Below are 14,786 nucleotides of genomic sequence, written 5' to 3'. Positions count from 1 at the left end.
CCTCTTTATTTGTCCCCATCAGAGCAAAGTTCAGCATGAATCTGAAGTTTGAGTTGGATCCTTTGAAGGTTTCTTCAAAGGAGTTGCTAATGTTTCTGAACGTTGTATGCTTCTCATCACTGATGTGTTTTGCCTTTATTTCTCAGCCTTATCTGTATATGTTTTTATTGCAGCACACGTCCCTTGGAGACGGACGGCAGGAAGTTTCCTCTCGAACTGGGCGCTCTGGAGCTCGCTGCAGGAACTCTATAGCTTCCTGCGCAGATGAGCAGCCGCATATTGGAAACTACAGACTACTTAAAACAATTGGAAAGGGGAATTTTGCAAAAGTAAAACTGGCAAGGCACATCCTAACTGGCAGAGAGGTAAAGTGGTGTGGATGTAAACAGTAGCGAATTGCAGTAGGTGTGAAGGTTCTCTTAGAATAGCAGCATCGAAGTCTGTGAACATTTAGCACATTTTACTAGAGGTACTGCCATTGATGTAGAAAAAATAGAAATGGAAAACTATTTTTTTAGTAAAGATTACAAAACAATTTATCTTGAAAATGGTCTCTTAAATTTGTATTTTTGACAAGTCCCTGTCCAACTGAATTGTGTTCAGGTTTGCTGCTAGAGTTCTCTGCTTAAATCCTTCATTCCCCAAAAAGGACTCAATATATAGCAATTAAATAAGCTTGCTGGAAAGACTGCCTCTTGGTGTCTCTATAGTGCACAGTGCAGGACTGTATTGGAGGGGAAATCAGCAATGACAACTAATACATCTTCTTGATTATGGTCTGAGTAGGCCAAACACGGTATTTTCTTGCCAAAGCAACGTATCTTCCAGGAGTTCTGCTAGTGTCTGCAGTGCTGGGCAGCCTTGGGAAGACACTCCAGTTTGTTCAGACCGGGTTTGTGTGTCTGTTGCTCAGTGTTGTGTGGCGTAGACGAGCTTTCTCTTGTATCTCTTCATAGTGTCTAACTCGACTCCATAATTAGTTGCTGCATGCCATTGCAACGTAATTAATAACTTGCACTTAATGATGGTTCTGATTTATTGAGCTGTAGCCCTGTTTGCTTGTTACAAGAAGATGTTTCTTGGTCCTGTTTTGTTAATAGCAACTCTGCATACTGAAAGAGGGAGAAACACCCTGTTGACCTTTTCTTGCCAAACCTGTCTAATGAAGTAAATGTTTGCTGATACTGGCAAGGACTTTTAAAGAAAGCTATGTGTTGTGAGTGCAATGCTTTAAAGGTGTTTCTTTTTTCTGAGCTAATATGGAGTTCAGTAGCACCAGGAGGAACAGAGGGGACATCATTTTGCAAGAGTTGTTGGAAAGTTTGTGTGTGGCTTTTTTTTTTTTTTTTTAAGCTGACAGTTCTGGTGATCACCTGTTGTCTTTTGGTGTTAAAGTTAGTGCTTGTTTGTGGACAAAGTTTTTGGTTAACTGCTTTCCACTTAAGTTCTCTCTGCTTTTTACTGATACGTAACACAGGAAATGCAAGTACTTGGTTAGTACTTCTTTGCTATTATTATAGGTGTAGGAGTTGGAGGTAGGTATCATGTGTCACACATTGCTGTGCAAAAATTGAAGTGGTTTTTTTTTTTTTTTTACTTGCACCTAACTGTGTGTTGACCTCTGGTTCATTATTTTTGCTTGAAATTTCAACCAGTAAAGTGACAGTGTAAAATCTTTGGCCAAACTTGGAAAGATTTAAGTGCTAAGTTCCTTTACCTCTCATGGAATAGATGTCATTGAATCATTCAGAGCGTAAATACTTTCCAGGATGCGGCCACTGGTCCTGGTTACCTAGAATGAGTGGCATTCCTTTGAAGGGAACTATTAAGCTAGTTTTATAGGAGTACCTTGAAGGTATTTTAAACTTTTTTTTTCCTGTGTGAGATGAAAAAAAGTTTCTCTTCTTGCTAGGTGACCTGTACAGCATTGATAATAATTACATATTTTAGATGTGTATGACCAGATTGTTCACAATATTCTATTGGGGTATAGGGTAACTATTTCCCCAGTGTCATTAATTTACCCTTGCCTTTACAGAAGTATTCATCTGATCAATCTTTAGAATGTGCTAACCTTTTTCATGGCTGTCGTGTTGATGTTTTTTGGGCGTGATCAGCAATAGTGTCTTGTACTTTGTTGAATCTCACTTTCTTTGCTAACTCATTTCCAAGGTTGTTTATATCAGTTTTCCATTGTATTTGATGGTGCCTCTTAACTCCTTCAACAGACTTAATCATTACGGTTTGACTTCCCATGCCAACACCACTGATACAGATATTAAACAAGATTGGTCCCAAGTCTTGTCCTTGAAAAACTCTTACTCATTTATTTCCAACATGATATCTCTTTAGCCATTTTTTTCTTAATTAAAGAAGCTCTGTGCATGTTTCAGCTTATCTAGTTCAGTAATTTCCATGCATCTTCCTAGATGAGACTGTATAATAGTCCAGATAGTTATATCTTGTGTGTTTCCATAGGGCACAATTAACTGTAGGAAAATATGTTGCATTTAACCTTTCTGTCTGTTTCCCTATTTTTTGCCTTGCAAGTTTTGAGCTCAAGAGTTTTGTGGTAAATGGATCTACTAGAAAACAGGTTAACTCTACCTCTACAAGAGGTGTTCAAAAAACAAGAATTTTTTTTTTTTTTAAACCTGCCATTCTTAAGAATTTTGGGATAATGTTCTCAGTCTTGCCTCAGCCAGATGGCACTCATCTTCCTGAATTCGTTATTTCCTGCTTTACACACTCATTCCTACAGGCTGTCCTGTCTTTGTTCCTGTCCTTTTTTCCATCTTGTGTACGAAAAACTAAAATAAAACATTTAGTTTTGGGAGTCATACTTAAATGTGTTTTCATCTCTACTGTATCCTTGCTGTATTTGAACCTTACTTATCTTCTCCTTGTTATTTATATGGCTATTCTTAATGTCCTTTTAAGTATCCAGTTCAGTTTCACTTTATGCCAATTTCTTCTTTATATCTCTACGCTGATTAACTTCTTAATCATGCAGCAGGTCAGCATTTTTCTGTCACTTCTTGGGAGGAGGGTATGTTTGTTCAAGCATTCTTCTAGGGTAGTTGCTCATCTCCTTACATCTGGAGTCCTTCCCCATGAATTTTCCTGTTGCTTGAGATACAGCTTTCATGTTTCCAACTGGAATAAGTTCCAGGACTCTCTTTCATTTCCTTCTTTAGTGTGTCTGCAGGATGTTGATGAGAACCCAACCTCAAATTACAGAAAGAGAGAAACGTTTAGCCCTTTGGGGGATGATCAGAACATCAGTCTAACTTCAGGGGATTGAATTGTCCTGCCAAGGAGTGTGTGGCCTTCTGCTCACTGCAGAGGTACGGAGGGAGGGTTAGCTTCACTGCACTTCAGCTGAGTTTGGAAATACACTCATTTGAGATCGTCTGTCAAGGATAGTAGTATTTGTAGTCTGTCTGCCCTTTCGAAACCAAGACTCTTAATTGTAAATCTGCTTTTGTTAATTCTTTGAATTTAAGCCATGTATTTTCTGCTATAATTTATCAAAGGTTATTTCCTCTGACAAGTTTTCCATACTTGCCACAATTAATCTAAAAGATAGAACTACCTTTTGCTGTTACTGAGGTGGTTGGAATCACAGCCAAAACCAGATGGAACCTTCTGTTTGTTAAAGGCATGTGTTCAGTTAATAGCCAGGAAGTTGAAGTTTCCTAGTGAGATGGGATTCTTTCAGGATCCAAACCTGATTCCAAGGAGTCTGTTGTCATCATTTTTCTGTTCTTCTCTTGGAAAAAATGAAATTTAAGAGGGAGAAAACACTCTGAATGGTAGCAGTTTGGCGAGTTTGCTCAGTGTCTCAACTTCGTTGATTGCTTTAGCTCCCTCATTCAAGCCGTGTAGGAGCAATGTTTTAAGTCATGTTACTGCGAATGGCGAAAGCAAAGTTAATTTTAATTCTACTAATGATCTCGCACAATATCGTGGCTGATACAGCGGTTTAACGGTGTAGGTGGACTTGCATTCTTCCAACATTGGCCATAGCACACAATGCTTGAAACCATTCCAGATTCACTTTGTGTAAAGAGAGCAAGGTTTCTGCTTTGGAAGGCAATTTGATGCTTTGTTAACTATGCTTAGTAAAACGGAAGATTTTATTTCTCACACTTGTCAGAACTATTCTTGAGGGCAGGCTCCCTTTGCCTGTGATTTGGAGACCTTATCAAGGCACCTGAAATTGCTCCCCGTTCTGATGATGGGTTCAAGCTCTCAAAGTCAGTGTTAACACATTGTACTCTGTGTTCATGGGGATAGGAATTCTCTAAATTCATCCTGCCTTTGAGGCTATAATTAGTGCACTGAACAGGCCTGTGAGCCTGCCTTTCAGAAAATTGAGGTGTGTACCTTCCCTGTGTCTCCAGGGCTGAATTTGTTTGCCAGCGTCAGAGACCCCTCTGATCATCTGGCACCAATGCACAGTGAGAGAGGTGAGCTGTGTTTTGCAGCAACCTAATACCTTAAGACCAAATGGGTTCAAACAAGTTTACATCTTTCAAAGATTGACGAGAATGGTACAGCTCAGAACACAAATGCAACTTTTTCTGAGTGGAATGCACTTCCAAAGCAAACAGCTGTGAACTGTGGCCGAGGTAGTCTTGGGACACCCGGTGACTTTCAGGTAACGTTATCTGCTGTTGAAAAAGGCAGTGGTCACTCTACATCCAGCATGGATTTATAAGAGATTGCAGGAAGTGAATAACTTTGTTACCTTTGTGACAATAGTTCAACTGTTCACCTATCTCAAAGGTGGAGATAAAAATCTTTCTTGGTTTCATACACAGCTGCTAATATAAAAATACCTATTGCTTAATGTGTTTATCTCTTGTTTGTATTTTTGAAGTGATTTCTCAAGGTTTTGCAATGGAATTTTGCCTCAGGAAATAGTGATCTTTATTTTCAGTAAGCATACCTTAGAAGAAAATACTCCCCAAAAGCAAAAGTATTCTTAGATGGCTTCTTGGCGACATCTCATCGTATCTTGCATCTGGAAGGGCTCAAAAGAAATCTTAAATCTGTTTCAGAAAACAGCATAGCCATCACAATTATGTTATGCACCCAAGCATTGAACACTGTGTTTGCCTCTTACCCTCTCCATCATGATGATCCATCCATGCATTTTTGCACTTGAATGTAGGGAAATAAAATTGCTTTGATACAAGAGATTCTTTATTCCGTATGCTGCCAACCCCAAGTTAATGAAATGACAGAGACAGCACTAAGTGATGCAGGGAAATGGGAAGGAGCAGTGTCTACTATTTGAGCCAAAAATTCAAGGGGAATTGAAAGCCCTTGCTTTGCACTAGTGAGGTATTATAATCAGCTGAGTTGCAGCATCTTGCTCCTTGAGAGGCATCATCTCCTTGGCTTCTGCAGAGTTTTTTCTGGTATGTTTAGTCTCTAATTTAGCAAGGAAAAATACCAATTGGCACATAATTCTAGAAAGATTCCCATTTCCTGTTCTAATTCACCCTGTATCCAAATTGCGTTGCACTGAAGCTCATCTGTGTTGCCTGTTCATTGCCTCAAAGCTTCAGGTTCTGACTAGTTACCATGGTACTGAATTTCTCTTTTGATTTTGTGAAGTTTTTATTCTTTAATATTTCTGTGCAGTATTTATTAAAAAGATGAGAATCAGTACAGGAATGAACTTGCCCAAATTGTTACACTACAGGCAGTGGGTTTTTGTTCATGCAGAGGTTGTATTTCTTTTCATATCCATCAGGGAGCACATTAATAAAAATACTCAATGAATTTCCAAAGGTGAACTTAGTTCTTGCAAAATCTGTGTGGAATTGCTTTCAGTTTAATTTAAAATCTCTGCCTTTAGAAGCATTTTCACAAACTGCCAGTGCCCAGTCAGTACTGTGTAATCTGTTGTGTAATTATACTGTGTAAATATTATCTGTAGCCATACTGCTCTCTGTCGGGGCACTGTCTGCTATTGGAGCTTCCACTGTAATAAGTGTGATGGTCTTAATGTCAAGCAACAGACTAAGTGAGCTGCTCATCTTAATATGCTTAAAATATTAGGGTTTTTTTCCACTATCATGTTTAGTTTGTTAAAGTAAATTACACTTTAGCTGTTAATTCCAAATGTTTTTAGTTTAAATACAAGTACATAATTTGCTGAAGAAATTTGCGTAGTTTTTGTCTAACTTCCATGGTTTCCATTTCTGTTACTGGATTTGACCGTCTTGTAATAACACAGCATTGTTTATATGGAAAATACTGATTATGAACTCTTCCTTTAGGTTGCCATAAAAATAATTGACAAAACACAGCTGAACCCAACTAGTCTACAAAAGGTAGGTTTTTACATCTTATCTTTCAACTGTATTTTAACTTGTTTCATTTCACCACCTCCTTCAATTAACCCTAAATGCCTGTGCTGGAGAATCTGAAGCATTGCATACCTTGCACACGTCTGACTACTGTATTTAATAACGACTTTTGTAACAGATATTTTTGATAACCCTGCAGTTGTTCAAGATGAACTTGTGCAGAGCTGTAAACTGAGAAAAGTGGTGTTAGCCACTTCCTTTGCCTCCCAAGTATAGCTAACTCTGTAGAGAGGACATTTGTGGTTTGGTGTCATGCCCCCCTGTCTCCTTCATGCTGGTCACTTTGTTAAACTTAGAAATACAAAGCTTATGTTCTGTCCTCTTGAAAATACAGCCCCTGGACTGAAGGCCAAGCAGTATCTGTGCCTTTCACGTAGTTTGCAGCAGAAAAAGTGCTGTGGTTTTATGGAACAAATTGGAGCATGGCTATTATGGTTTCTTCCCTCTAGCCTCAAATGTTTAATGTGCTGTTACAGTTGTATCGCCTTATCTATTTTAGTAAGTAGTGATAAATCCTACTTTCAGCAAGCCAGTGCCGGCCTGCTTTGGAGTGCCTGCAGGAAGTACATTTAAATGTCACTTTTACCTAGGACTTCTCTAACTCTGTCCTTTTAAGTGCTGCAGTCAAAGGCTTTTTGTTTACTTTTGAGTACTTTGATTAAAAAAGCTTATTGCAATATTTCTGTTTGAACGAGAAAATAGCCAGAACTTACCTGCAAACAAAATGAAATAGCATAACCAGAGTAAATGGGGGAATATATACATTTGGATGTTATGCAAATACTAAAAAGATGTGACAAGATGTTTTTATCAAAATTAATGGTGCAAAATTAAATTGGAAAAACACACAAGTTCTTACATTGTATGGTCTGGTTGAGAGGCAAAGAACAACCTATAGAAGAAAGGCTTTGTCGTCTGAGCAGGTAGCAACTTCCTACTGACTTTGTAGGCTGGGTAAAAGTAGATAATGTGGTTCCAGTTTTCTCAGATTTTTTTTTTTTCAGCTTAATCCCTGAGGTTATTGGTAATTTCTGAGTAAGCCGGGAGGAAATGAAATGCAAATTAGGTAATATGATGGATTAGATAAAGTTGATTAGTGTGGCAGATCCGTGCAACTTGGAATACCTGAAAAAACTGTTAAATGCTTGAAGCACTTGGAAGAGAAGCAGATGCTGTGTGATACGAAGGGGAGGGGTCAGGGCATGGGAAGAATGGTCAGAGAAAAGTAGAGAGGCTGTGTTTTCAGACAAACATGTAAAATCTTAATCCTTCAGATGGTGTTATTTTGAGATTGGGCCGTAATGTTAGCTTGAGCTCATATTCAGGTACAAAGCAAATCTTTTACAAGTCACAGGTGTTCGGTTGGCAAGGGCACAAGCTGGAAGTGTGCTTGTTGGCCCTTTGGTTTCTGGGTTTCAGCCTGCTCAGTGTCCACTCATGTCTCCGTTGTAATTTCATTTTTATTTACAATTTATAAAATTAGATTATAAAGTGTGATTTGTAAATTGGTCTTGTCTACCACTAGGGTTCTTAAATGGGAGTCTGGAAGAATAGGACATAATAGCAGGGTAAAAATCAGATTGAGTGAGATTGCTAGTGTGCTCACCTCTCTAAGCTCATTTGTTGTGTGAGCGCAGAAAAAAATGTAGCAAGTAGCAGATATGTCAGTGTTCTCAATTCAAAAATTGAAAGTAGTTTTCTTAAAATTAAATGCCTGCTTGTCATAGTAAGCAGAGTGAATGCGCAGTGCATTACTTAACAATTTTGCTTTTTCAGGCTTTTTTTTGCGAACTCTCACCCCTCTTCCCCCAGCCCTGTCAGCAGTGCCCTAGCCTCAGTGCACCTGAAGCCAACGGTGCACATGACCTGTAGATGCAGGGGAAGCTAAGATGGAAGTGCATCTGAGCGTGCACTTCTGGAGAGAGTGATAAAGTATTTGAGGTATGGGAGGGAGGGAAGGGCTGTGCTGAGAAGAGGGTGTGGTATATAATGTCTCAGCTGCGGTGTAGCTGCATACCCCAGTCATCCTTAGGTGGGGAAACAAATGGTGATTAAGGCTGCCAGTTCTGATTTCTTTGTGTTATGTCTTCCACACCAATAGTTAAGCTGCCAGAAAGATGTTAACCTTGTTAAGAAATTGCTTTGCTTTCTGGAGCAGTAATTCTCCGTATGCCCTCTCATAAGCTCAGGAGGCTGCAGTCCTGACAACTCAATATTCAGCAGCGCAGCTCGTCGGAAGAGTCGGGTTTCTTGTTGGCTGCTGAGGAAGTCTGTGGTAGCCACATGCAGCTACTCTTAACTGCTGTTTTAGGACCTAATTACTACTCTGCTGCTCTCCCTTAGTGAAGAGGAAACTGTAAGCGGTACGTCCCTGCTTTGAAAGAAAAGGGGATTCTTAGAGCTTTTTTCCCATGCTGGTGGTGTTAGTCATAATCACTATTCTCCACAAATGTCCTTGTGTACCCAGTTCCAGTGAATATCGGTCTCACTGGAAACAAGTGCTGCTGATGCTACAGTAGTTCACTTCCTTCTAGACAAAAAAAAAGTTTGTTTTTTTCTTTTGAGTTAGCAATGCCATTATATACAAGGCTTTTTTTAACCAAGCCCATGTAATAGCATTAAATTACTTCTCATTTTCCTTTTTTTAGAACTTGGCTCCTCAGCCAAATATTTTTGTTCGTTACGTGCAGATGTTTTGCCACTTGTTTGGGACATTTTTTTGTTAAAGCTTTTTAGAGTCCTTAAACATCAATTTTAACACAAGACTATGTCCTTTCTGATCATGGGTCAATCAGTATTTTTAAAACTGCAAGAAAATTATGATAATTTAAAATGCCCAGGCTTTTCTGTTTATAACAAGTATTTTTTTCTGTTTTCAAGTTGTGGTTTGTTTGAGGCAAACTTGTATTGTGTAAAGGCTTCCTGCTTGAGGCTCCTGATTATATATAGGGCGTATCTCAGTGAGCAGTTATCCAGACAAGCCTAATACACATGTGAAGCTTGCACTGGCTTGGGATAACATCTCATGAAAAGCCCCCCACCTTGGCGGAAAGGAGGCCAGGATTTCTTGGTGCTCTGTATCTGTATGCTGACTTGCTTTTTAGCAAACTTTTTCAATATTTTTGAAATAATTTGTCGCTGAAGGAACACTTCTAATCTGTTTTTCAATGTGTTCAAAGAGAGTTGGCTTAAAAGGTGGATCCTTCTTTCCCCTCACTCCTTTGTTGTTTTGGATGTGTCAGCATAATAAAATTCAAGTAAAAATTGATTCAAGATTATTACTGTGTATGTGTCTGTGCTTCCATTGCTGGTTTGTTAGGGTTCTTTTTGCTCAGTTTGTCAGCTAGCAGCATTAATTAAATGTAATTCTTTCCCCATATCAAACATGGCTCACAGTCAAAGGACCAGACCACAACAAAGCTGAAAGCCATTTGTTTGGCAGGCTTAGGATATTTGTCTTTGCATAGAAACATTTATAGAGCTCCTGTTGACGGAAAATGAGCTGTTCAACAAGTTGGGAGTAGTTTTTAATCTTGGTATTAGAAATTAAACTGATATGCACTGATTTCAGTTGATTGTCTGCCTTTGCGGTCTCATTATGACAAGTTCCTAAAACTAAGAAAATAATTTTCTGTATTGAGAACCTTCACATTATGTCTTCTGATGTTACACCTTCTGCATTCCTGTGGCAGAGAACCTCAGATGTGTGAGCTTTTTATCATATCTGGCTGTTTGCAATTTTATGGTGTGATGATAATTACTACTTCATTTGCTAGAAGTTGATGCACATAATATTTTGGGGGAATGACATCTAGGAAACCGTTTTTCAGCATGCTATGTGAAAGAGAAATACAATGTCAAGGATTTGCAGGTACCTGTGTGGAAACTGTGTCAAAATGCCAAACAGAACATTTAAACTGACGGGGAGGAGCACAATCTGAAGTGCATTTATCTAACTAAAATTCTAATAAGGAATTTGGTGGTGTTTGTATCCTATTCTCAAGTATTTCTGTTTTGAATTTCCTCTGAGACAAAAGCTTGTTTCTAGTCACCCACTTCAGCAAATGGCTCATATGTAGAAGCTACTTTTTGACATGCTTCCTTCAGGTTAGTAATACAGAGTAGTCGTCTTGTGGACCAATGATACATTTAGAGCAGCCCAAAATGTGGTATGAGCCTGACTTTATCATGTTACTTCCTCCAGTGTACACTGTACACTTTGATGGTCTAGTTAGCTCCAGACAAGTCAGCATACTTTATTTAAAAAAAAAAAAAACAACAGAAAAATGGATATATTAATTTACATGGTGATACTGTGAATTTTAGTCACATTCTTACCGTCTTATTCTATACTGTCCTTGGTTGACTTGTTTGGTGTCACCAGTGGCACTTTGCCTATATTCCCATACTTAATCCTAGGAACATATGGGGTTTTTAAGAGGGTGAGGTGATGATAAATAGGCTAATGGCTGAATAACAGCCAAGGTCTTCATCTGTGCAGCTATGGAGCTGCCCTTGGTGAGAGTCTGACCCAATAGGCTTTATCTGATTATCAGGGGTGGAAGATATCAACAATCAGTTGAGAGCGAATTAAGCACACTGTCTTCAAAACTTGACCAGAGGCTTTAAGTTACATAAGCTGTGATTAAAAGTATTAATGGAGTGTTCAGGATATGTTATACACCAGTTCAGCTGAACTGAATGAAAAATAAGAAAAAAAAATAGCTATAGACTCAACTGCTTTTAAATTTCTGATGATGAGAGAGTCTACCTTACGTAATTATATATGAAAAAGCTCCAGAAATAATATAGTTTAAAAAAATAAAAAGGCACCTTACGTCTCTAGGGGAAAAAGAAAACATGCATGTGTAATTTTTGAAACTCTGTTTTGCATGGCCAAAAATTTACTTGATCAGTCAATCCTGATTGCATTTAAGCAACTTGTCATCTAGCGAAGTGTCAGATATAAACCTGGATAATGATAATATAATTAAAAGCATTTGGAAAACTGTTTGGTTTTCCTCTGGGTTCAGGTAGTGTGCCATTCACAGCCGTGGCTGTAGCATGGGGGAGAGGGTTTGTTGGGCAGTGCAATGAGGTTTGCTCCCGAAATCTTAGCCTTTACAGAAACATCAGAAAGCTGAGAATGGTTAGAAACTGGTCTCCAAGTTGTGATTTTATCCATACCTACCCCCCGCCTTATTTAAATCCCACCCCCTACACTGTCTTTTATTAAAAGACACAAGGATTTTGTTTTGATTCTTTGGTGGTTTTCTGTTTTGTTTCCTATGTTTCACTTTTTTTTTTTCTTTTATTGAGTAAGTACACCTACAGATTTTTGAGTCATTAGTAATACATGTAGACATATTAAATGTCTTCACTATATCTGAAATCTGACCTGAGGCAAATCTTGCAGCAGCACTTTTTGCTTCCTTACTGTTAATGCTGTTATTTCTGATTTACAAAACTCTTTCTTTTCTCCCATGTCTACGTTCCTGTGGAGCTGTGGACTTTCGTTCTGCTTCAGTCTCTTTACGTGTAGTTCAGTATGATTTGTTATGTTACTGGCATTCCTGTAGAAGTCGGTGTTAGGTTTATAATAAAACCACTTGATTACTCATGCTCTTTTGAAGCATGCTGTTAGAAAATAATCAAGGCTTAAGAATGTCGACCCTCTGGAGTTTTGGGCTGGCATGGAGAGAGCTGCAGAGGGAGAACAGCTATGCGCTTGACTGCCATATAGCATACTGCATGATAAGATAATTCTTTGGGTTTTCTGAATACAATAGTATTTGCACTTCAAATCTTTAGTAATAATTTTTTATCTTGGGTCTGTTCTGGGAGAAGAAGTGGGACTACTTTTACTTCATCTGCTATTAACCAACTTCATTAAAATCAATGTTTTATATTGCATTAGCAACACCTGTGGCATTTTTAGTATTACGCTTACAGGTTTATCATAGAATTGTTGAGATTGGAGAAGACCTTTAAGACCGAGTCCAGCCATTAACCTAGCACTGCCAAGTCCACCACTAAACCATGTCCCTGAGTACCGCATCTACATGTTTTTTAAATTCCTCCAGGGATTTATGTGCATCTTATAATTGTCTTTTGCAGAAGAGAGTTTTCGGAGGTGAAAGTCATTAACAGCTGATCAGTAACAGACTTTGCTTTCATTTGTGGTTTGTTAAATGTTGTTCCCGTATTGTCCAGTTGCAGGAGGACAGGATTTACTCTGTGTGACAGGCAAAGTTGAACTCTTTGGAAATAACTACTCAAGCAAGACCCTCTTCACATGGGTATTGGTGTTGGGTGGGGGGGAATAAGATCCTTATAATCAGTATGTGATTTCTGGATGCAGCACCGTTGATCTAACGTCATTCTGCAGCTTGAAATGGGCAGTTGTACTTCCTCACTACCCATCCAGCCAAAATAGATGTGCTGGGGTGAGCAAGGGAGCTGCAATAGAAAACTGAGAGATGAAGTGTTTTTTTGGGGGAGTTGGGAATTTTTTGAAATTTTTCTGTTAAATTCATTCTTGGGCCTTGAGCGTCAGTCTGGCTTAACACCAATGCTTGCATAAAGGGAAGCAGTACGATCCTGTTGCATAGGAATGTGGATGATGAAGAGGGTGGGAGCAGGCTGATCCCTTTGAGACTGTACCCCTGAAGTAATGGTGTTTCTTCTGTCTGCTGGAGATTGTTGGGTCAGGAAAACACCGTTTGCGTTCTGCCCTATTAATTTTGGCAAGTACATCTAGTGTGTTGTACTGGCCGAGCAGGCTTGGAGGCTAGGTGTCTGGCAGCAACAATCAGTGAAGCTGTGGTGACAAACCCAGGAATAGATGCTACTGTGCCTCAGTTGCCTTGCAGGAATGCTTCTGAAGGGTCAAGGGGGAGCCTTGCCTGCCCATCTCTCCTCTGTTCCTTGCTGGTGTAGTTGGATAACACCATTTTTGGGCAAAGAAAAGTGAATTCCTGTTGTAGCATGGTAATTCCATGCCTTTAACCAAGTACAGGAGAGTGGTGAATTCACACCAGCAACATAGTGCAGTCGTCTTCAGAAGGTGCTTTGATGAGGGTTCACGAAACTTTGGAAACAGTATTTTCTGTGTAGTAGTGAAAGATTTTGTGATACATACTGGCCAGCAAGAAGCTGCATGGGCTCATAATGGTCTTGTGGCCCCAAACGTCCATGAACCACAGAGCTAAGATCAATTTTTTTCCTGAGCTATCTGGAGTGTTTTGTGGGCATTTTCAGGATTTTGAGGGTTGTTTTGTTTGGGGAGGGGTGTTAAAAGCACCAGGCACTTAAATCTTCCCTCCAATAAGTGCTTGTTTCATGAACTTCATTGAAATGATAATAGTAATGTTTGCTCTTTGTGCTTAAATAAGTATATCAAAATGATCAGGCTTTAGGAAGAATAAGTCTTGCCAATTTCATTAACTTATTTCATGTTTTATGTTTATTTCAGCTCTTTAGAGAAGTAAGAATAATGAAGATCTTAAATCATCCAAATATAGGTACTTTATTTCTTTCATATAATTTCCAACTCCGGAGAAATATGAACTTTTTCATGGTTAAAATTGTTGTGATTTGAGTTTAAAAGCTGATTCTGCACTAGGGTGTCAATTTACTGGAAAGTAGCAGTAATAAATACTTTTTTCAGAGCTGTGTGTTAGGGGAAAAAAAAAATTTGGTCCCTTTGCACAAACTGTTAATTGCATTGCTAACTGATAATTTTGTTCCTTTTAATACTGATTTTGACTGAATTCAGGCTCTCATTAAAAATAAGTATACACTAAAACCAAGAAGTGGTCAAGGAATTGTTCAGAGTTGTACATTTAAATGCTGCAGTATTGTTATGGGACTATCAACAAACTGACTCATTCATCATGACGTATGTCAGTTCAGTGCATAAAAATGGCTATTGCTGATGCTCAAATCTGTGGAAGTTATACTTAATTTAGTTGCTTTTCCCATGTAACAGAAGCAATGTATTGTTTCTTGAGAAAATGTTGTTCTGCATGAGTTGACCAAATGTGTTACAGTATTTTCCATTTAGGAACATCAGACAGAAAAATCTTCTTTAGAGTAATAGTCTGATACTGTCAAGCAGCAAGCAAATAGGTTTTGGATTTTTATTCTTCTCCGACAGAATTCTCTGTGGGGTTAACATAATACTTCTGCAACTGGTTAACTGATTAATAAATGGCTTTCTTTTCTAGTGAAGCTATTTGAAGTCATTGAAACTGAAAAAACTCTCTACTTAATAATGGAATATGCAAGTGGGGGTAAGTACCTCTCTGCTGTGACGACACATGTAAACAAACTACCAAGTGGGAGAAAGCGCTTGTTTTCTTTGAAGTTTTGCTTTCTTTTTCAGCAGATGTTAATGTC

The 14,786-nt window shown here is 38.7% G+C and overlaps 1 protein-coding gene across 6 annotated transcripts in view; it reads left to right on the top strand.

Annotated features, from left to right (window-relative positions):
* The window catches only part of MARK3 (microtubule affinity regulating kinase 3), a gene marked incomplete at its 5' end in the record, with an annotated part of 62,116 nt that overhangs the window by 12,878 nt on the left and 34,452 nt on the right, over positions 1 to 14,786 (top strand). For 4 of the 6 annotated variants that reach the window (XM_082000315.1, XM_082000312.1, XM_082000311.1 and 1 more), the window contains 4 exons: positions 174 to 365; positions 6,297 to 6,350; positions 13,861 to 13,909; positions 14,615 to 14,680. In XM_082000315.1, the coding sequence (XP_081856441.1) occupies positions 174 to 365; positions 6,297 to 6,350; positions 13,861 to 13,909; positions 14,615 to 14,680 (361 nt within the window). The remainder of the gene's footprint in view (positions 1 to 173; positions 366 to 6,296; positions 6,351 to 13,860; positions 13,910 to 14,614; positions 14,681 to 14,786) is intronic. The other 2 variants (XM_082000314.1, XM_082000313.1) reach the window with 2 other exon arrangements.

Source organism: Phaethon aethereus (assembly GCF_964289735.1).
Source record: "Phaethon aethereus genome assembly, chromosome: 5".
Lineage (NCBI taxonomy): Eukaryota > Metazoa > Chordata > Aves > Phaethontiformes > Phaethontidae > Phaethon > Phaethon aethereus.
Note: the sequence above shows the minus strand (reverse complement) of the source record. Positions and strands in the feature narration are given on the sequence as shown.